This window comes from Ruditapes philippinarum, unplaced genomic scaffold, assembly GCF_026571515.1.
Source record: "Ruditapes philippinarum isolate M1 unplaced genomic scaffold, ASM2657151v2 ctg859_1_1_1_1, whole genome shotgun sequence".
Taxonomy (NCBI): domain Eukaryota; kingdom Metazoa; phylum Mollusca; class Bivalvia; order Venerida; family Veneridae; genus Ruditapes; species Ruditapes philippinarum.
Window position 1 is genome coordinate 283,333 of NW_026862944.1, and position 22,909 is coordinate 306,241.

The 22,909-nt window shown below is 32.8% G+C and overlaps 1 protein-coding gene and 1 long non-coding RNA gene across 3 annotated transcripts in view; both read right to left on the reverse strand.

Moving 5' to 3' along the window:
* LOC132720694 (short-chain collagen C4-like) overlaps positions 1–22,244 on the reverse strand; it is a 50,248-nt gene extending 28,004 nt beyond the window's left edge. Inside the window, exons 1-3 of one of the 2 annotated variants that reach the window (XM_060704878.1) lie at positions 21,995–22,244; positions 21,235–21,306; positions 20,411–21,023 (exon numbers count right to left, since the gene is read on the reverse strand). In XM_060704878.1, coding sequence (XP_060560861.1) covers positions 20,545–21,023; positions 21,235–21,306; positions 21,995–22,163 — 720 coding nt within the window. In that variant the 5' untranslated portion in view covers positions 22,164–22,244 and the 3' untranslated portion in view covers positions 20,411–20,544. Of the gene's footprint in view, positions 1–20,410; positions 21,024–21,234; positions 21,307–21,994 lie in introns of those variants that run through there. The other variant, XM_060704877.1, reaches the window with a different exon arrangement.
* On the reverse strand, positions 1,400–2,348 carry LOC132720706 (uncharacterized). Its single transcript, XR_009624376.1, has 3 exons — positions 2,165–2,348; positions 1,796–1,867; positions 1,400–1,567 (listed from the first exon to the last, which is right to left on the reverse strand). It is a non-coding gene; the product is annotated as an uncharacterized LOC132720706 (long non-coding RNA).
* Positions 22,245–22,909: the final 665 nt, after the last annotated feature.

A 22,909-nucleotide genomic window follows, 5' to 3' on the forward strand; every position in this document is an offset into this window, starting at 1 on the left:
CTGTACATGAGGGATAATGAATAAGTGCAACATCCATCAGATAAGCCACTTGTCTATGCAGAGAAAACATGAAGAGGACACGAACAATGAACGCTGAACAATCCTTATGAGGATGAAAATACAATAACATTGCATGTATGTACGGGTGGACTTTTCACGGCCACCAGACGACGCAAACAACACGATGTGAGCGTGAAGCCAGCGCTAGGGGTCGAGGACAGTAGCCTATACAATCACTTTACATAAACTGTACCCATAACATTTTCAATTATGTTGTTTTGTGCATAGTCTAGAGTATTCGTTTATTCTATTCTTACTTTACAAAAGAGAAAAGAAACAGAGAAGAATTGAAACATTAAAGAACGCTTAAAACGGCAGTAATTGAAATGTTACAGCTCGTTTTGTTAGAACAAATTCATAGACGTGTTCTTAAACTACGAATAAAGTAACATCCGTAAATAAATTCATAAGGAGGTAACATTACAGGACAAGAGCGGATATTGAATTAATTCATTTACCTAACGTTTAAAATTTCAAGGGCAATAAAATGACCGGATACTTTTCAAAGTTATACGGATTGATTTCCCTTTTGATTTAAACGTAGCAACACCGTTAACTTTTTTGTCAAGCCAACACTGTAAAAATATATGGCGACTTTCGAGCTTTCGTTATTTTTCCTCTTATTCCGTCGTGCATTGTTTTTGTTGGAAAACAAGGAATGACGTAAGCATGCTAGAGAACTCATATGAGGAAATTTGTCGAAATCGGTGACGAGTTGCAAATGTTTTATCGTCAAATACATATAACTACTCCGTAACGGACGCCCAAACACCGCTTGTGAACAAATAACTTTTTTTGAATAAATTCTTATATATTCTTAAATATCTTTTATCTGACAAACTTAATAATAGAAGGAAGCAATAGCTATTTCAATACAGGTATAGAACAAATTAGCAAGACAATCAAAACTCATGGTTTAATGATCTTATTTATGCTTTGCTTATACATATCAACATCATTGAAGATCATATAAAAGGGCAATTTCTTACATGTACATAATCGATAATATGTTAAACCAACACAACTATCTATTTAGAGCATACTACACATGCTTACTCTCGACCTTGTGGATATTCCTGACACGGTGAGGACCCACATTTTACTTCCACGAAATGAAACAGCTTTCCATTCTGTCTACTTTCACCATGAAAAATGGCGTCTGGATTGGCATCAACACATGCGTAATCGGTTGAAGATGTATGGCCGTAATAACCAGACATGAGGTACCCAGTATATTCCAGCGTCCATCCTGAATAACAATCAGTTTTTCCTGGTATCATAATTGAAGTTGGTCTTTGACTTCTACAAACTACACATGGTGCATCTTGGTCATGCATATGCTTGGGGAATGGATTAAAGGCAGCAGAGATCTGGTACTCTGTTCCAGAAATGTAAGCTCCTTCATTTTGTAGACCTTCAACGAACTTTGCCCATGTTGGATTTTCGGGAAGACAAATATAACTTGCTGCACCACCAGCAATTTCATAGGGATGACCAGCAGTATACCCTTTAATTGTAAAAAGTGGATAAAGGATATAACCTCTCTAAGTACGAGATATTTACAACAAATACCTTGTCAAATGATTAAAAGTTTGCAATGATCGGAGTAAGAAAGAGTCACACCTTAACAAAGATTAATCTGAAATGTCTCAGATTCCTGTTTATGAATAAAACATTACAATTAAATGCAATGTATCAATCACACATATACTTTGTTCTTTTAATATATGTTTACCTGAATAAACTTTTTCCGTTCCATTTCCTTCACAAGCAGTCTTTCCCCATCGTGTATAGATTGAACCAGCATCTTTAAAAAATATCGGCAATTGAAACACTTTGATCATGTACAAGTATACTTAACAGAAGTCACCATATATCAAAAGTGCATATGTAGCTGTTGTAATCGAGGTTATTTCACTGTCAATTTCAATCTTAAAGGTTTATATGTGTTAAATTTAACTAAACTAAATTGCGTACAAAAAGATTGTTTTCTTCTAAGAAAGTATTGTTTGTCTGAATTCTATATTTGCTGGAATCTATTATATTAAGCACAAACGATATCTTTAGTTTCATACAACATTTTATAATGTATATAATTATGTACCTGACGCTGCCTTTATGTTTGCAATTTCCAATTTTAAGTTTTGGATTTCGTTAAAAACGTCATCACTGCTGTGAAGAATTAAGCGTTTCTCTCGAACAGATGCATCTGCAAATGAATAAAATTAAAAGAAGAAAAAGAATAGAACAGTTACAACTTTCTTCATCTCTGCAATATAAAAAATCTATGAATATGTATGTGTTACAATTTGTATATATACTCGTACAGACATGTAATAACAAAAAATACCGCAAACTCTGGGCTACTGAGGTATCATAAAATTACCTTTTCATTCGTGTAAGATTAAATCGCAGTAGTAAATTTCGATATCTCAGCAACTAAAAGTTGCATGTTATCACAGTATATTCTAATCTATTTTACAGTGTTTTTAAATGTAATTTTATAACATAATTATATGTATGAATAGAGGGGTCATTGTATCTGTTCTCCTGCATTGACATCTGCTAAAGCACGAGGCCGCATTGAAAGCCCAAGCCCGCGTGGCTAAAGCCGAGGGTTTTAGCAGATGTCAGTGCACGAACAAGAGCACATCACAGGCGGGGAAATATATGCCCGAATGCAAATTTGTTTTAAGTAATCAGAATTTTAGTACAATATCTAAATTAGGGAAGAAACATGCTTTCTTCAAAATCAATTTGATAATAATCCCCCCGTAGAGTAGAGTGATTTGTAAGCATATATGCTTTGGGGAGAAAAAGTGTGTATTTATGCCCGCCACAGGTTGCCCATATGGGCGAGTCCTCAACAAGAGTATAAATCGTTTAAGATTTAAGATGAAAGTGCAAGATACAGAACGAACCCCTTATTCCAGAAGAGTCATTTTATTCTAAAGGTTGCCAAGTGTTAAAATGACTTATGCTAATTTTTTGCTGTTTGATGTCAATTTGAGTAGAATAAGTAATAAATTTCAAGAGATTGACTATTATAATGGTGATAGGCCAAATATTGATAGGATAGGATATAAAACTATCTAACTAACTAAAAGCAGTCGGGCATACTTCCTGATCGGGAAACAAGGAAATTCCCCTTTCAAGGCTTTCCGATCAGGCAGCAAACGTCAAAATCCTTCCCGATCGGGAAGTTTATTGGCCCTTTTTACGTAGTTCAGGAAAGACGGCCGGTGCATAATAGTTTTCAACCATCTTCAATATGAATATTCTTTAGTGCAGAAAAGATACATTTAAAATCCTAAGGAGTCATTTTCTTTTAAAATGTTCAAAATTTAAATAATCTGAAAATGAATTTAAGTGAAGTTTTACGATTTTACTAAGAAGTAGCTCCTTCCCGTTATTAAAACACTGTTTCTAGCAAAATATTCGCCATTAAATGTTTCCCTTTTGGAATTTTTTTTTTATGTTAGCGAGTTCTATTCTGGAAATCTTTTGTGTTGATTGAGATTGCTTGGGACAACACCAACAAATAAAGATATCTGTGATAGCATCATAGGTGGTGTCTCCTCAAATTTTGTGAAAACGAAAATTCAAATATGACACCTATTAATTTAAGGGTTACTATGTTAAAGGTCATAGTCACAGGGACATTAAATGTCAGAATGGTTTTCGCTCATTATCTTGAAAACTATTTCTCTTCATATTTCCAAATTGATAAGTCATATGCAGTAGATGACTCCTTTTGATTTTGTGGTCACTAGTTCAAATGTCAATGTCACACGGGCCATAAATGTCAAAATGGTTTCCGCTCATTGTCTTGAAAACTATCTATCACTTAGTTTTATATTTCACATATTGATTGGTCGTAACTAGTAGATACCCTCTATCAATGGTGTGGTCTTAAGGTCAAAGGTCAAGGTCACAGGGACCTTAAATATCAGAATGGTTTTCGCTCATTATCTTGAAAACTATTCTCACAAAGTCTTCATATTTCCAAATTGATAAGTCATATGTAGAAGATGACTCCTTTTGATTTTGTGGTCACTAGTTCAAATGTCAATGTCACACGGGCCATAAATGTCAAAATGGTTTCCGCTCATTGTCTTGAAAACTATCTATCACTTAGTCTTATATTTCACATATTGATTGGTCGTAACTAGTAGATGATCCCTATCAATGTGTGGTCTTAAGGTCAAAGATCAAGGTCATAGGGACCTTAAATATGTTTGTTTATCTGTCGTTAGACCACACTGTTTCCGCTGATTATCTTAAAAACTATTTATAAAAAAGTCTTAATATTTCATATTAGATGACCCCTATTGATCTTTGGGAAACTAGGTTAAAGGTCAAGGTCACAGGTGTCTTAAATTTCAGAATGGTTTCCGCTCATTATCTTGAAAACTAATGATCAAAAAGTCTTCATATTACCAAGTTGATTAGTAATAAGTAGTAGATGACTCCTTTTGAATTTGTGGCCACTAGTTCAAAGTTCAAGGTCACAGGACCCTTAAATGTCAGAATGCTTAACGCTTATTATTTTGAAAACTATTGATCACAAAGTCTTCATATTTCACATTGTGATTGGTCATAACTAGTAGATAAACCTTTTTATACCCCCAAAAACGAAGTTTGGGGGGTATATAGGAGTCCCCCGGTGGTCGGTTGGTCGGGCGGTCGGTCGGTCGGTCGGTCCAGACATCCGTTGCATTTTTCTTGTCCGGACCATAACTTGAAGACTAATCGTTGGAATTCAATATAACTACATACAATGGTCAAGCACATTGAGAGGAAGTGCAGTGCACAAGAACCATAACTCTATCTTGACTAATTACAGAGTTATTGCCCTTTGTTACTTTTCTTTGTCCGGGGCATAACTTGAAAACTACTGGTTGGAATTCAAAACAACTTCCTACAATTGTCAAACACAATAAGGGGAAGTGCAGTGCACAAGAACCATAACTCCATCTAAAGTAATTACAGAGTTATTGCCCTTTGTTACTTTTCCATTGCTTTCTTTTGTCCGGACCATAACTTGAAGACTAATGGTTGGAATTCAATATTACTACATACAACTGTCAAGCACATTGAGAGGAAGTGCAGTGCACAAGAACCATAACTCTATCTTGACTAATTGCAGAGTTACTGCCCTTTGTTACTTTTCCTTGTCCGGGGCATAACTTGAACACTACTGGTTGGAATTCAAAACAATTTCATACAATTGTCAAACACAATAAGGGGAAGTGCAGTGCACAAGAACCATAACTATATCTAAAGTAATTACAGAGTTATTGACCTTTGTTACTTTTCCATTGCTTTCTTTTGTCCGGACCATAACTTAAAGACTAATGGTTGGAATTCAATATAACTACATACAATGGTCAAGCACATTGAGAGGAAGTGCAGTGCACAAAAACCATAACTCTATCTTGACTAATTACAGAGTTATTGCCCTTTGTTACTTTTCTTTGTCCGGGGCATAACTTGAAAATAACTGGTTGGAATTCAAAACAACTTATACAATTGTCAAACACAGTTAGGAGAAGTGCAGTGCATAAGAACCATAACTATATCTAAAGTAAGTACAAAGTTATTGCCCTTTGTTACTTTTCCATTGCTTTCTTTTTGTCCGGAGTATAACTTGAAGACTAATTGTTGGAATTCATTATAACTTCATACAATTGTCAAACACAGTAAGGGGTATTGCAGTGCACAAGAACCATAACTCCATCTTGACTAATTACAGAGTTACTGCCCTTTGTTACTTTTCCATTGCTTTTTTTTCCGGAGCATAACTTGAAGACTAATGGTTGGAATTCAATATAATTTCATACAATGGTCAAGCACATTGTGAGAAAGTGCAGTGCACAAGAACCATAACTCCATCTTGACAAATGACAGAGTTATTGCCCTTTGTTACTTTTCCTTGTCCAGAGCATAACTTGAAAACTACTGTTTTGAATTTAATACAACTTCATACAGTTGTCAAGGACATTAAAAGGAAGTGCAGTGCATAAGAGCCATAACTCCATTTTGACAAAATACAGAGTTACTGCCCTTTGATACCTTTCCTTGTCTGGAGCATAACTTAAAACATACTGGTTGAAATTCAAAACAATTTCATACAATGGTCAAGCACAAAAAGAGGAAGTGCAGTGCACAAGAACTATAACTCCATCTTCAGTATTTATAGAGTTATTGCCCTTTGTTCCTTTTCTTTGTCTTTCTGGACTTATTACAGAGTAATTCAATAAAACGTCATCAGTGGCCAACCACATTGAAAGGAAATGCAATATATACAAGAACCACAACTATCTTTAATTGCCCACAACCATAACTCTTTATTTCAATTCTTTTACAAGATATTCTGTTACTAGTAACATCCTCATTTCCAAAGCAGTCTTGTGGGGGTATTAATCACATTTAGTGATAATTCTAGTTGATTTTGGGGTCACTAGGTCAAAGGTCAAGGTCACAGGGGCTTAACTGTCTAAAATGTTTCCGCACAAAATCTTGAAAAGTATTTATCACAAAGTTTTCCTATTTCATGTTATTTATTAGTCATATGTGGTTGATACATGGTCCTTAAATGTCAGAATGGTTTCCGTTCATTATCTAAAAAACTTTTTACTACTAAATATTTTATATTTCACTTATTGATTGGTTATAATTAGTAGATGACCCCTATCGATTTTGAGGTCTTTAGGTCAAAGGTCACAAGGACGTTAAATGTCAGGATGGTTTCCACTCATAATCTTCAAAACTATGCGTTTACAAGTTTTGTGTTTCACATTTTAATTGATCATTACTAGTAGATGACCCCTATTGATTTTGAGATCACAAGGTCAGAGGTCAAGGTCACATTAACCTAAAATGTTTATTTTATTTTATATATTAATCTTTTTTTTAATTAAAAGTGGCTTAATTTTCAGAAAACAGAAATATGACACAGTCACTACAAAAACATGTAATATGCAAACACGTCTTGAGCTATAGCCAAAAACTATTTATATTTATCAAAATCATTACCTTCATATATCAACCTCCAAGTTTCCCCCATCCGTATGTGTGCTCTAGTCAACATTATACTTATTTGAGCTGCATGATAATTGTTTTGAGAAATTACACTCTGTGCAATGTTGTTCAACATGTGCTATACAATCTTAACAGTATGAAACTTTTTTATTGTAATAATGATGTTTGTACTGTCCGTCAACTATAGCTAATGTTTTACTAGGTATTATTACGCCTTACAAGAACATATGCTTCCCCAGATATATTCCACTCGTCGTGTTTGAATTATGTGCCACATGTCTTTCAAACTCCTCACAGTGATTACCTACCTTGGCAGGATTGTAATCACTGCCTTCACAGACGTCACATGATGATGAAAGTCACATGACGTAACGTCGAATTCAAATGTAAATATCGACCGTTACATAGAAAATCTAACGTCATTTTTCTCTTTCTGTTTTATTTTTAACTTTTTGTACTTATGTCCGTTATATTTTATCAAACAATTATCAAAAGTATACAAAATAATGAAAAATAAATTAAAAAGCTAAAAAATATAAAATATCAAAATATTGATATTTCAATGTTTGTGATGGCAGAGATCTCTGTACTGATAAGGGGTGATCACTGCGTAGGAGATTGCATGTCTTTAAAACTGACCAGGCTTGGCAATTTCTAATCATCAAGGTACTACTATAAATATAATGTACTTCCAGATTGGGAAGCAGTGTATCTTAAACTTTTAATGATGAATATTTTGTTAGATGCCTGATCAGGAAGCCACGTTTCCAAAACGGGAAGTGGCTAGTTTCAAGTAAAATCTAAAAACTTTATTTAAGTTCACTTTCAGATTCTTTTATTTGCAGACAATTTAAAAGAAAATGACTCGGTAGGATTTTAGATGCATCTTTTGTGCACTTAAGTGTGATATTCATATTGAAGTGGATTGAAAACTGAAACGACTTTAAAGCTGCAATAGATTTTATGTCGACATTGTATAACCTTTCGCGCGGCTTATAGAAATTGTCGAGTTTTTTTGTCACACTTATGAGTTACGAAGGGTGACTGAGAAAGTTTCTGTTTACATAGAAGATTAAGCTATGCAAACATATGCCTACTTTATGTAGCCGATTGCGGCCATTATAATTGACTATATTTTGTTTTGATGCATACCATGTAAAATAGTTTGAGCATTAAACATGAGAAAATGTCGCTCCTGAAAAAATTGCTTTTTCTCGCCGTGATATTTTATGAGACCGTTCTTGAGGCCTATTTTTTTTTCCTCGACTTTTTTTACATATAATCGAATTGTACATTTGGGATTAACAATTAAATTATAGAACAGAACATAATTTTATTTAGGATTTGTACATAGTACATCATCACTGCAATATAAATACACACATTGTAAATATGTCACGTTTCTATTTTATATATTAACAAACAATAAAGGATTTAATATATAATATTGAATTCCATGTAAAGTTGGAGAATGAACAATTCTGGATTAAAAATTAAGAGGTTATTATCATCACTTGTAATATAATTTCCTAAGCAGAGTATAAACATATTTGATACAAAAAATCAATTGAAATTTGAGTATAAATTTGTAACAAATATAGAATTTAAGTGTTAGTACTAACAAAAGTGTTCCTGATTTTAATCGATTCTCTCAGATATTTAGCTAGATTCATTAGTATAATTTTATTATTAGAAGAAATCAGCTCAATAAATTTACACATAGATGGTCTTTTGTAATAATATTGTTTCACATATTTTTTTCTTATGTCTACATAGCATGGGCATATCAAAACAAAATGGTATTCATCTTCCAAATCCATAGTATTACAAAATAAACAATATCTTTCACTCCTTGGGATTCTATTTTGCCCATATCTACCCGTTTGTACCCTTAGTGTATGTGCAGACATTCTAATTCTTGTGATGTAAAATCTAAGATTCTTAGGCAATATGTTAAGGTAGTTTTCGTATGAAAATAATTCTTTACAATTTTTATACAGTTCTAAAACAGAATTATTTTCTAAAGATGAATGCCATGTTTGTATATAATTATCAATAATTCTTTGTTTAAATAATTTTGGAAATGATTTACTATCTACAATATTATTTTCAAAAAAGTATTCGGATAAACCATACATATTTAGCATTTCTTTGACATTTGACACCCAGTTCTTTTTACCTTTGTAACAATCAGATAAACTTAATTCATATATTTTCCGTAAAATTATGTTGTCAGTATTTATCAATTTGCACCAAAATTTAATTATTCTTACATATCTATTTATATACAATGGATAGCGGCCGAGTTCGCCGTATATACTGACATTGCTTGTATTGGCTCTAACATTTAAAATTCTTTTGCAAAATTTCAAGTGAATACGCTCAATATCTTTTGATTTGCTATAACCCCATACTTCTGATGCATATGATATGATCGAGCCTACAAAAGAATCAAATAATTGACATAATAATTTGGGTTTTAAATCCATGTCTTTACAATTTATCAATAATGTGTTCATTGCTTTTAAAGCTTTACCGGTTAAATGTTCATTGTTAAGAGAAAAATTGCCTGTATAGCTGAACACTGTACCTAGGTAGTTAAAGTGATCTACTACTTCTATTGGCTGACCGTTATACGTCCATTTTTCGTTGATAAAAATACGCCCTCTTTTTCTAAAAACAACAATTTTAGTTTTCATGGTATTGACCTCTAATCCCCATTTAAAACAATATGAATACAAAAGATCTAAACTGTTTTGTAAATCTTCAGGAGTTTTACCTACAATGGCCATATCGTCAGCAAAAAGCAATAAAATCAAAACAATATCATCAATCAATAATCCTGAGTTTAAGTTATCTTGTAAATATAATTCAAGGTCTTCTACGAATAGAGAGAACATTAATGGCGAAGTTACCTCCCCTTGACGTAGGCCAATCTGAATATGTGTTACAACATCTTACACATGATTTTACTTTGTCATACATATTTTTAATGATTCGTAATATTTTTCCTTGTACACCACATTTATACAGTTTCATCCATAATGAATTTCTACAAATACTATCAAAACAAGATTTCAAATCAATAAACCCTACATATAAACGTTTATTATCATTTAAATAATGTTGTATTAAAGAATGTAGAATAAAAATTGCATCAACAGTTGATCTCCCCTTTCTAAAGCCAAATTGGCAATCAGAAATAACAGAATATTTATCACAAAATATTTCAACTCTATTAGTTAATATAGAAGTAAAAAGCTTGGACATACAGCTGACTAAAGTTATTCCCCTATAATTGTTAACTAATTTCGGATCGCCTTTTTTATATACGGGCACAATTATACCCTCCGTCCATTTGTCTGGATAAAACCCAGAGTCTAAAATGGCATTAAAAATATCACACAAATGATAACAAATAATATCAATAGACTCAATAAAATATTCGTTTAAAAGACAGTCTGAGCCTACAGCTTTATTTGACTTAAGTGTTTTTACAGCTTTTTTAATTTCTTCACATGTGATAGGTAAATTCAATTCTTCATAGGTACAATCATCACAATTAAAATCGTGCTCATTACAAAAGTCATTACATTCATTATTGTTGGAACTGAATTTATCATTAGATAAATTTTCAAAAAACAATTTAAACTCTTCAAGAGTAATGTCTTTAGAAACATTAGCCTTTTTCTTTTTAAATTGTCCCCAAAACTGTTTGGGTTTACAAAATCTTAAACGTTCAATTTCAGAATATTTTTTGGACATAAAAGTTTTCTTTTTCTTTCGGATTAAATTTTTATATTCTTTCTTACATTGACACAAATATTCCCTACTTGCTGGGGTTTTACATATATAAAACGACTTTAAGGCATCTACATATATATTCTTTGAATTTCTGCATTCGGCGTCAAACCAATCAGCATCCTTTAAAGACTGACTATCTGAAAATTTAACATGCATTTTATTTGTATATGTTCTTGAAAAAAGAGGGTCTGCAACTTCCCTTATTAAACAGGTAAAACTATTTATAGTGCTGTTTACGGCCTGTCGATCACTGATATTTATCTCTTTAGTCAATTGATTTAGATTAGGTAATATGCCGATCAAACCTGCCCTAAAGGTATCCCTTAGGTTTGAATCCCATTTATATTTTATATCAACTTTCTCCTGTTGTACAGGTATACGATACTTAGTATGTAATGAAAATTCTATAGGGGCGTGGTCGCTTAACTCGTTAACTTGCTGAACACAAAAATGATTGATATTTGTGAAATTTTTCTCATTGGTTAAAACATAATCTATAACAGAAGCACCGTTTTGAGAGACATATGTATACATTCCAACATTATTATCCTTATATAATCTACCGTTAACTAGCCGAACATTGGTTGATCTACAAAGATCAATCAATTTTACACCGTAACTGTTACATGTTTTATCTAGTGAGGCCCGGTAAATATATTTATCAGGTACATATGATTCATCGTCAAAAGATTGATTTATGCTGTCAAAAATAATGAAATCGTGCTTAACGCCTACTCGGCTGTTAAAGTCACCAGTTAAGTATACTGACCCCAGGGCTTCAAAATGAGTAATGTCATTTTCAATACAATCAAAAAGGTTTACATTTACTGTATTATAAGCGGGGGAGTTTTCACACCATAAATAAACACCACAAATATAAATATCTGCTTCATTATGAAAAAAGTTCTTGTCTAATTTTATCCAAATTAAAGTGTCATACCTATTTTCAACAATTGTAATACCATCCGATATCGTCTCTTTATAATACAGTGCAACCCCTCCACTGGGCCTTTTAGCATTACGATGCTTAAATTTCCTGTAAAAATTATGCGTTACATATCCATTTAAATTTATGTCACTAGTTTTGTGTGCAAATGTTTCAAACAAAAAAATAATATCATGTTTACGAACAATGTTAATAAGTTCAATATTGTCTCTCTTTGTTTTGTCTAAACCATTTATATTCCATGAGAGTATTTTAAGTTCATCTCCATCGAATTCCTAGTCTCTGATTGGTTTTCCGTCGATGTAGAGGGTATCATAGGATATCCATGAAGTCTTGCCTTGTTCCCGGGCTGCTTTCATTCTTGGTAAAAGTCTCTTCCTTTTATCGACTACTTCTTTCGGCAGTTGTTCATTTACGAAGAACGGTGTACCCATAAGCGTTTTCCATTGTTTCCTTACGAATTCTTTCTCTTTGTAAAGAGTAAACTTTGCTACAATATTGCGATATCCGCCATTTCTATTATGTCCCATGCGATGCACTCTTTCAAAAGATAATTTATCCACCTGATCTTGTGCAATTTTCATTTTGTCAACGAGAAATGATCTCAACTTTACCTCCGTGTCCTCGTTTTTCTCCTCAGGGGCCTCTGGGATATTGGTAAAGACGATGTTATTTCGCATTGATTGTGCCTGTAAGTAGGTCACTTCGTTATGTAGGTCATCTTTCTGTTTTTCTAGTGATGATTATTTGCTTGTAGTTTGCGAAAGCACGAAGTCGATAGATTCCGTTTTATCTTCCACAATGGTGATTCTTTCATTCATAGTTGTGCTCATGTCATGTAGTTTGACCCATATTTTTTCAGTTCTTGATCAAAATTATCAACTTTTCTTTCAAGATTTTCAAGAAACTGAAGTTTTGAATCCACATTTGTAATTTTAGTGTCAAGTTTCTTTAAATAGGATAAAATATCATCATTGTTAGTTTCCATCTTTGACTTTAGCCTGCATCTTTCAGAGTTAAATGGTTTATTTTCCGTAATTGGACATTTTGTGTGATATAGTGTGGGGTCAAATACACTATCTTCAAGATTATCCTTTTCATATAAAGTACTATTGGCTTGATTTAAAACTTCACTCAGTAATAATTGACTAGAATTTGAACCAGAATTTGACCTGTACCTTCCCGCCTTTAATGTGTGTCCATCTCCTTCACTGCTATTTTTTCCTTTTTTCTGTCTTATTCCGTTTTTTATTCCCCATGAAATTTTATCACAAGTTCACAAGTTCAACACTTTATAAATTCCAAATCAAATAAGAACTTTATAATCATTTAAATCCAAATAAATCCATTTTTTTCAAACCAGATTTTTTTTATCGACTTTCTCACTTGATCACGTGACTTATAAGATATTAAAGAATTCGGCTATGTATTTAATAAGTCGGAATCTTTCAATGTTAAGGATGTTTGCCAACTTCGTTGGACGGTTGACATAACACCATGTAATTACAGATCAAATATTAAAACAAACATCAACAAAAAAACAAGAAACACAGGACTATTGGTAAGGAGCAGTTTAAATGAACAAAAATATTTGGATTTCAAGATTTGGATTTCATAAAATACGTCATCATTAGGCGTTTTTTTCACAAAGAAATGAATTTGCGTATGAAAAAAAAAAGAAAAAGCATTCTTAATGTTTGCGATGTAAACATTGATGTGAAAATGTGCGTTACATTTTGTCCGTACCTTATAAAAAGAAAATGACAAAATTAAACTTTAATATTGTGACCCAAAAAAAGATCTCGGCAGTCATAGATTGGTCCAAACAAGAAAATAAAACTCAGATTAAAAGTTTTCTTGGTTAAGTCAATTACTATAGGCCTTATATCCCAGATTGTGCCGAGATTTGTCAATCCTTAACAGTACTGACAAAACAGAAAGTACGATTTCGCTGGAATGATGAGTGTGAAAAACTGGAATGATGAGTGAAAAATCTACTGAAATCAAAATTAACTGCATCCTGTGTTAGCATATCCTTCTCGAGATGGCATTTTTATATTAGGAACGGATGGCTCAGCCTTCGGAATAGCTGCGGTTTTGTCACAAATACAGGACAATCGGGAGGTAGTCATAGCTTATGCAAGTAAAGCTCTCTCGGCTTCGCAACAAAAGTATTGTACTACAATGATAAAATTGCTTCCTGTATAACCTCTGTCAGCCATTTCAGACATTATTTACTTGGTAAACGCTTTGAAATACGTACAGATCATGATAGCCTCGTTTGGCTTCAAACTTTTAAGGATGCTGATGGATTGTTAAGTAGATGGTTTAGCATATTATTAGCTTTTGACTTTGAAATCGTTCAGCCTAAAGGGTCTTATATGAAGCATGTTGATGCGTTATCAAGATCAGTTAAAGGACAATGTGTAGACTGTTCTCCTAAAACGACGGATTGTGTCTTATCTTGCCTCGCGACATATAGCAGACGGTGCGGTTCCAAGCCTTAAGCTTGAATCACCAGACGGTGGGTCTGAAAATGTATTCGCGTTCAAAAGTGGCACTGCTATTTCCGTAACGATTCTGAGAGTTGGGTGCTTGCATGACATGGCCATAATAAATGTATATTACTATATATGTGTATACATATATGTTATTTTATATAATTGGTAAAATACGACATAAAAATGTCTAGGTATATGTGATTATTTTTATATCCATAATAAGGAAAAATACATGTATTTCAAAATCTTTTTTTTTATTTTGTTTGTATATCCAACTTTTTGTAACATTGTTTTAACGTATACATATAACAAAGTGACTTCAAATATGGTAAAGGTTAAACATGTTTTACGTCAAACATGTTTATTTATGTATTAATATATGCATACTGTTCAAGGAATTTCTATTGAACTGATCACCAGATGTTGTTTTTTTTGTTAGATATAAACATGGATGAAATAGTCTTACATGAAGATACATCAATTCCTGGATCTCCATTCCCAAAGCTAGGAATGTGCTGTGAGGTTGCAGCATGCAACAATCTGAAAGTATTTCGAACTTTTTGCAAGTACAAGAACCATTTTAATGCATATTATGTGCCTCTAGTGAAATTATTGATATGTTCAGGATGTAACAAAACCTTGCTTTTAAACGTAATCTTCAGACTCACACATGTCATAAACAGACAAATTGTTTCAAAAAGCCTATTACTATAACGCCTGTAAGAGATGAAAAATACATGTATATCGATCCTGAGGGAATTTCCATGCCAGCTTACAACAATTATGACATTTTCAAGGTAACTAAGCAAGAAAGAATCGACCACGACAAAAAATGTGGAAAGCTCAAAATGAATGCCTGCAAAGAATATGCAGAAAATAAAACAAATTGGCAAATACTTGCAAGAGAAAATATGCAATTTAATATGTTGTATACATTTGAAACTTATTAATTGATGTTATAATTGTATATGGTGAGGGCATTTACATTTTTGTTATAAAAATGACATTTAATATCATTTTTTTTATTTTTCATAAAGGGGAGGTTTGTAATAGTTTTATAGTTTGATATTTATTATAAAAGGAAATAATTACTTCAAATAAAATTGTTGAAAATTTACATTGACATTGTACACCAAGATAAAGGGAAATAATAATTAACATTTCATTTTCAAATTAAACATAGCTTTGATATTAAATAGTTTTTGTTATTGTTAAAACAGTATATAACTATGAAATTCTGATGATTGGTTAAAAATTTGGTATAAATGTTAAACCCATGTAAAACATTATATTGTGAGTTAAATATATACTCCTGTTTACATTGCTGTAATCTGTGGATTTCTAATCGGATTTGACATAAGTATACGTATTGTTACTGGTCCTCAGTTTGTGGTAAGGTAACGGTAAGAATCTTGAGGAAAGCTAATAGTAACACCTCGATAGGCTACACTGCCATTGTTGAAGTTGTGCTAGTTAACACTTCAGATATTATTTTTTGATGAAACCATATTGAGATATATTAAACATTGGGAATATTTATGTATTATGAATTAAAATAAATCTTATTGCACAGAATTAAATGTCATCAATTTGATCTGTTTTGTTGTTACTGTTGCTAAATTAGGCCTAGTGCTCGAACCATTCGGGGCTGTAGTCACCCCGCAAACTAATTCGGCTACAATATATTAGCTACTTAGGTATTTTGCTTGTGATTATTTCATTTTTAAATAAAATAAAATAGTAAAATTGAATGTAGAGATCCGAGCAACGAAAGAATTGCAAATAATGAGGTAGGTTATGATTTTTTTCAACAAAATTGCACAAAAGATATCTCAAATAATTGAACTGAACATGATCTATTTACCATTTTTATATTTGAATATTTTGCAAAAACATAGTCGTCAATAAGCAGCTGTAGGATTACAAATAGTTTTGCATTGTATGAGTTATAACTACTAGTTATTTTGTTTTTCTGTGCTTCTTGAATAGTCTTTTCATTTTGTTGGCGACTAAATAGGAAAAAAGAACATTGTATATATACAGAAGTTAAAAGTAATGTAATGGACTAAAACACCTGTCTCCAAAAAGATTTAAATAAAATAAAACAACAAGAAAAAAAGAAAAGGGCAAAGATGGCCCTAGATTGCTCGACTGACCTATCGAACATTTCAGAGCAATTAATCAGACAAGTATCCCGACCAAGTTTTATGACCATTTAGTAAAAAAATGTGATCCCTAGAGTGTAAATAAGGTTTTTCCATATTTGGGCGGTGTGACCTAGTTTTTGACCCCAGGTGACCCATAATCGAACTTGACAAAGAAACGATCATAATAGTAGCCACTTGAGTGTTAACAGGATTTTTCTTTTTTTAGCACCTGTGACTTAGTTTTCCATCCGCGATGACCCATGTTCAATCACATCCGAGCAATTACATAGACACAAATCCTGACCAAGTTTGATGATGATTGAGTAAAAGAAGTAACCACTAGAGTGTTAACAAGGTTTTTCTATATTTGGGCGGTGTGAGCTACTTTTGATCCTAGGTTAGCTATATTCGAACTTGACCTAGAAATCATCAAAATAAATTTTCAGACCAATTTCCAGGATATTTGGATCGACACAGTAGCCACCAGAGTGTTCACAAGATTTTTCTATTTTTACCACCTGTGACCTAGTTTTTCATCCGAGATGAGAAATATACTTTACAATAAAATGGATAAGCTTGGGTTTCATGAAAAAATAAATAATGCAGTTGTATATCAGAATGTTTTGTAGTCTTTGAAATTAAACACCTTTAATATCGAGTGGTTCACTGTGAGTACCGGCCTAAAGCAGGGTTGTTAAATGTCTCTGTTGCGACCTCTATATCAACGATTTGGCATTTAAATTTAAATCATCAGGCAAAACAGTGGATATTGACGAGGAAAATGTTCAAATCTTAATTTATACAGATGATGTTGTTCTTGTAGCCAAGTCTGAATCTGAACTTCAAAATATGTTAAATATACTTGACTTATGGTGCAAAACTAATGGCATGTTTGTCAAACTTGAATCTAATATTGTTCACTTTAGAAATCAGTATGTTTCTCATTCCGAATTCATTTTTGATACTGGTTATGCATCATTGAAAAATGTTAATCAGTATAAGTATCTGGGCCTTGTTTTAACCGAAAATTTAGTCTATGCAATGACTGCTAAAACAGTATCAAAGTCTGCCAAAGAGCTTTAGGAATATTTCTTTCAAGGATAAAACCATATTGAGGTATCCCGTATGAAGCTTTTATAAAAATGTATGAGGCTACTGTTTTACCAGTAATTACATATGCTTCGGCAATTTGGGTCTGTTCTTGTATAAATGCAGTACAAAATAGTGCTGCGTGTTATTGTTTGAATGTCAGGACATATACTCTAGTTGCAGCAACTTTTGTTGACATTAGTTGGAACCAATTATGTACTTATTATGGAAAACTGTTTTGTCAAGTTGGTGTAGATACACTTTTATGGATACAAACAGACTTAATAAGAAAATTTTCATGTGGACAAATAGATGGTCAAATAAAAATTGGAATTGGAAACAAATCTGCAGTGCATAAAATATTTCTGTTTATGGTCTGGAGAGTTGTCACCCTTAGAGTAAAAACAGGCTCATGTAATTTTATTTTAGAATGGCTATACATGTATTTTATGTTGATATTGTGTACTTTTTAATTATATGTTATCATGTATAGATGAGTGTCTTTTTAACAATATATAAAATAATAAAATATAACACATTTCATTGCAGATCAGATATGAAAACAAACATCAACAAAAGATCAAGCAACACAGGACTATCGGTAAGGAACAGACAATAAACGCAGCCGAGGATGAAAATACAATAACATTGCATGTATATAGGGGGAGACTTTTTACGGCCGTCACAAGAGCAAATAAAACATATGTGAGCATAAAATATAAAAAAAAACAAGATGAAGAATCTACCAATAATGTCTAGCTACATATGTTTTATGATGGATGGTTCAGCAATACCGGTATCTATTTTGTAAAATATGAAAAACAAGATCAACAAGGAAAGGCGGCGTCCAATGAACGCAACCCCCATATGACCCAGCAACAAGAACCAATGGCAAGGAGCCCAGGCGGACCCCAAACATAAAAAGGACAGGGCAACGACACGTTAATCATTAAATGATAAATAATTTGAAACTGATTAGGAATTCAAAGAAAATAATAATAGGCCCACAAAGGGGAAGGGGACAGAAGACCGGGGGAAGGGGGGGGGGGTTTAATCAAAGAAATAAAAACTAGAGGCAATGGGGAAGATACTTACCGTAGACGAGAAAACAACAAGGGTAATTGTAATACTGTATTAGTTTAATAAAATATATTAATCTGTTATTGCTTCTTTTTTATTACGTCCATTGATGTTTGTTTGTAACCTCAAACCTTCTTGCACAATTCCATTCTAGTCTATATGGTTACGCCCGTTGTTTGCTCGATTTAACGTATTCTTTAACCTTGGGGACCATCTGCTCCTTTTCATGAACATGTATGCCATATTGAAAGCACAATGATAACTGCCATAAGAACTCACAATTATTGCGTTTTAAGCTGCATGCCTCCATATGAGCCTTCACATTTCATAACAATTAAATCTGATATTTTTAGACATACTCGTATAATGTAAAAAGATTCAAGATAAAACAAATACTTTACATGTTTTATGCGATTAATGATTGATTTTTCCCAGTGTTTTAACAAATATCTTCTGTGTTACGCATTAAAGGCTGTTTACGAATTTTTGAACTCATTTTGGTAGATTACAAGGGTTTCTAAGTACTATTTGTAGTGTGTGAATTGTTTCCTTTTGGTTACATCATATTATTTTACTTTAAAATACATTTTCAAAATTTTATGAAAATTAACGTAAAATCTGTAAGCGGGCTGCATTCGTTTCTTTATTCTCACGTAAGGCAATAGAAAAAACATGGAAACCATGGGACGAATAAAAGGGCCGCTATTAAAATCTGGAAACAAAGTGATCCGCCGGAATCATTGACCACAACAAAATTACATAAGAATACTAACTCGGTTTGATTGAGACTGTACATGAGGGATAATTAATATGTGCAACATCCCTCACACCCTCTAGCACCGGCTTGAGTGGTACTCAATTCTCAACACTTAAAAGTGCTGGCATCAATGATCCCGAAGGGCGAGAAAAATATAACAACAGTGAAGTGAAGTACGGGACAACTTTTTATTCCGCACTTGACACCTGCTGTTGTGAAGTATAAAAATTTGGAAACAAAGTGATCCCTTGAAAGCTCGTTTTGACCGAACCTGCCCAAAGACGTGCTGTTAAACTACGAATTAAGAAACAATGTAAATTTATACATAAGATTGGCATCATTAAACTTTCAAATGCGACTATGTTGCTTTCAAACGTATATATCTGTTACATTTGCTAGAAATTGCAACAATAAAACACATGCGTTATTACAAAATAATTTCATATACATGTACTATATAGGGTATATCTGTTGAAAAACAAATATAAATATATGATATACCAGGACAAGATCGGATTTTGAACTATTTCATTTACCTAACTTAAAGAATTTAAGGGGCGATACAAAGATCGGATACTTCTCGAAGTAATAAAAATTTACTTCCTTTATGATCTTTACATCGCAACTTTTTATGGTTAGGTTTTAAGTAAAGGCAACAATGTAAATGTCATTTGGTGACATTCAAGCTTTTGGTAGAGGAAGGCCTATTCCTCCGTGCAATATTTTAGGTCGGAACGAGCACAATTGATAGACGTATGCTAACTGGATAGCTACCTCATATGAAATAATCTGACGGGATTCGAACCCATAACGGTGAGTGGCACGTGTTTTGAAATCAACAACCTTAACCTTAACCGCTCGGTAACGGGCACCGCTTGTTAACTAAAAATTTCTTTTGAAATAAATTCACCTTTTTACGCCGCAACATATTTTTATCAGACATTTTGGAATTAACTCACAAAAAATAGAAGGAAGCAGTAAGCTTTTTCAATACATTTATATTTCAAATATATATATAAATTCCTTATTTATGCTTTATTTATACATAATAACATCAAGGAAGGTCATGGTAGAGAGTAATTTCGTACTTTATAGATCATATGTTATACTCAGTTTTTATCTAGAGCATACTACACATGCTAACTCTCGACCTTGTGGATACTCCTGACACGGTAAGGACCCACATTTCACTTCCACGAAATAAAACAGCTTTCCATTCTGATTACTTTCACCATGTAAAACGGAGTCTGGATTGGCATCAACACATGCGTAATCTGTGGAAGCTTTTTGAGTGTTATGTCCAGACATGAGGTACCCAGTATATTCCAGCGTCCATCCTGAATAACAATCAGTTTTTCCTGGTATCATTATTGAAATTGGTCTTGGACTTCTACAAACTACACATGGTGCATCTTGGTCATGCATATTCTTGGGGAATGGATTAAAGGCAGCATAGATCTCATACTCTGTTCCAGAAATGTAAGCTCCTTCATTTTGTAGACCTTCAACGAACTTTGCCCATGTTGGATTTTCGGGAAGACAAATATAACTCGCTGCACCACCAGCAACATCATGGGGGTGTCCGGCAGTATACCCTTAAAAATGTACCGTGAATGTGGAATATAATTTCTCTATGTGATACATAAACATACTAAAACAGGTTATTAATTTTAAAATGATTTACACTTCATTAACAGATGTAAGATGCACGTTGAAAAGCAACCCGATTATTTCGCAATAATAAAATCGAAAAAGGTTTAATCTCTCAACTAATGTTCAGACTACATAAACGGTTTGTTTTCTTACCTGAATAAGTTTTATCTGTTCCATTTCCATCACAGTCATTCTTTCCCCATCTTGTATAGATGGAACCAGTATCTTAAACACAAAGTGACATTTCAAAAACATTTTTAAGAAATACATTGTGAAGTTAATTACAAGTCTCATATAGTTAAAGAAATACACGTTTAGTAAAACATTGAAAGGCCCTTTCTTACTTTCAGTTGCATTAAGTTGAGATTTTTAAAGTTGATTGAAATATTGGGTAAAACGGTATTGTATCATAGTTTGGAGACCTTTCTGTTGAAAACGTGTCAGAGTTAAATCGTATACATATACATGCACAGTGCGTTAACTGGAGTATTGTATTAACTGGTATTAGTTACCCGCACTCCAGAGCATGTCCATTGATTGGCTCATTTTTGCTGGGGTTTACTTATTGTGACGGAAGAGAAGGGGAAAGCGACAGAAATATCATATTCAGATGCTTGTCCATTGGTTACTTTTTCCCGGGGTTTCATATTGTGACAACAGGGAACGTGTTTTTATGTTTGACTATGATACAAAAGAGAAAGCACATCAAAACACTCGGCAAATTGACTAATATTTGGGGGCTACGCCCCCTCGTACAAATCAGATAGCCTCGTGTTTTGATGCTCTTTCTATTACTTAATTTCTACTATTAATGTCCAATGCTTTTTGTCGGAATCAAATATTATTAATTTCACATTTTTCAAATTTTTGAAATTGTTTTGCATAAAATAATGTTAATAAAATCTATGCTTACCTTTTCTATTAGCATCTGAAGATGCCTTTATACTTGCAATTTCCGACTTCAAGGTTTGGATTTCATTAAATACGTCATCACTACTGTGAAGAATTAGGCGTTTTTCACGAACAGATGAACTTGCGTATGAACAAAAAAGAAAAAGTACAACAGTTATCCATTTCTTCATGTTTGCAATGTAAACTGTGTTGTGAAAATGTGTGTTACCTTTGCTCGTTCCTTATATATTACGCGATAAATGACAAACCTTGGCTACTTAGACATTTTTCTGATGATGTTTTAGTTTTTCGTAAAATTGTTTTAAACAAGTAAGATAAAATTGTAAAGAGATTTGAGATCAAAGCAACGAAAGTAGGTAATGAATTACTGTCAACAAATTTCACAAGCGTTTGATCTTAAAAGTGCAATATAACAAATACCGGTACCGCTCGTAGTACCAACAGTATCATATGAAATAGAATAGGCTTTAATAAAAAAAATGTATTTCAAATGTTCTATTTACAGTGAAGACCATACATCTTCATAGAATAATAATCTAATTCAACGCAAAGCATTATATATATATCAAATTATGAACATTTAAATCAATTAGACAACGTTAAAATATTACAAAGTTAACTGTTTGAAGCTGCTTTTTTTTAATTACTATTTTTGCACTATATGTGTTAAGACGCATTTTCTGTCCTTTTTCTCTCACAGTAAAATTATTTAACGGGTACACGTACAACTAAATTCTAGGAAACAGCACAAATTGAAACTTTGATATTTATTTATATTTTTTTGTTTCAGTAAATAAACCGACTTATTTTATTGCATTTTGTTCGCATCTCTTTCTTCAGATTTGTTCTTGTTAAATATATCTTCACTCCTTTGAATAATAATGTGTTTGTCAAGTGTACATGTACATAGGAAATA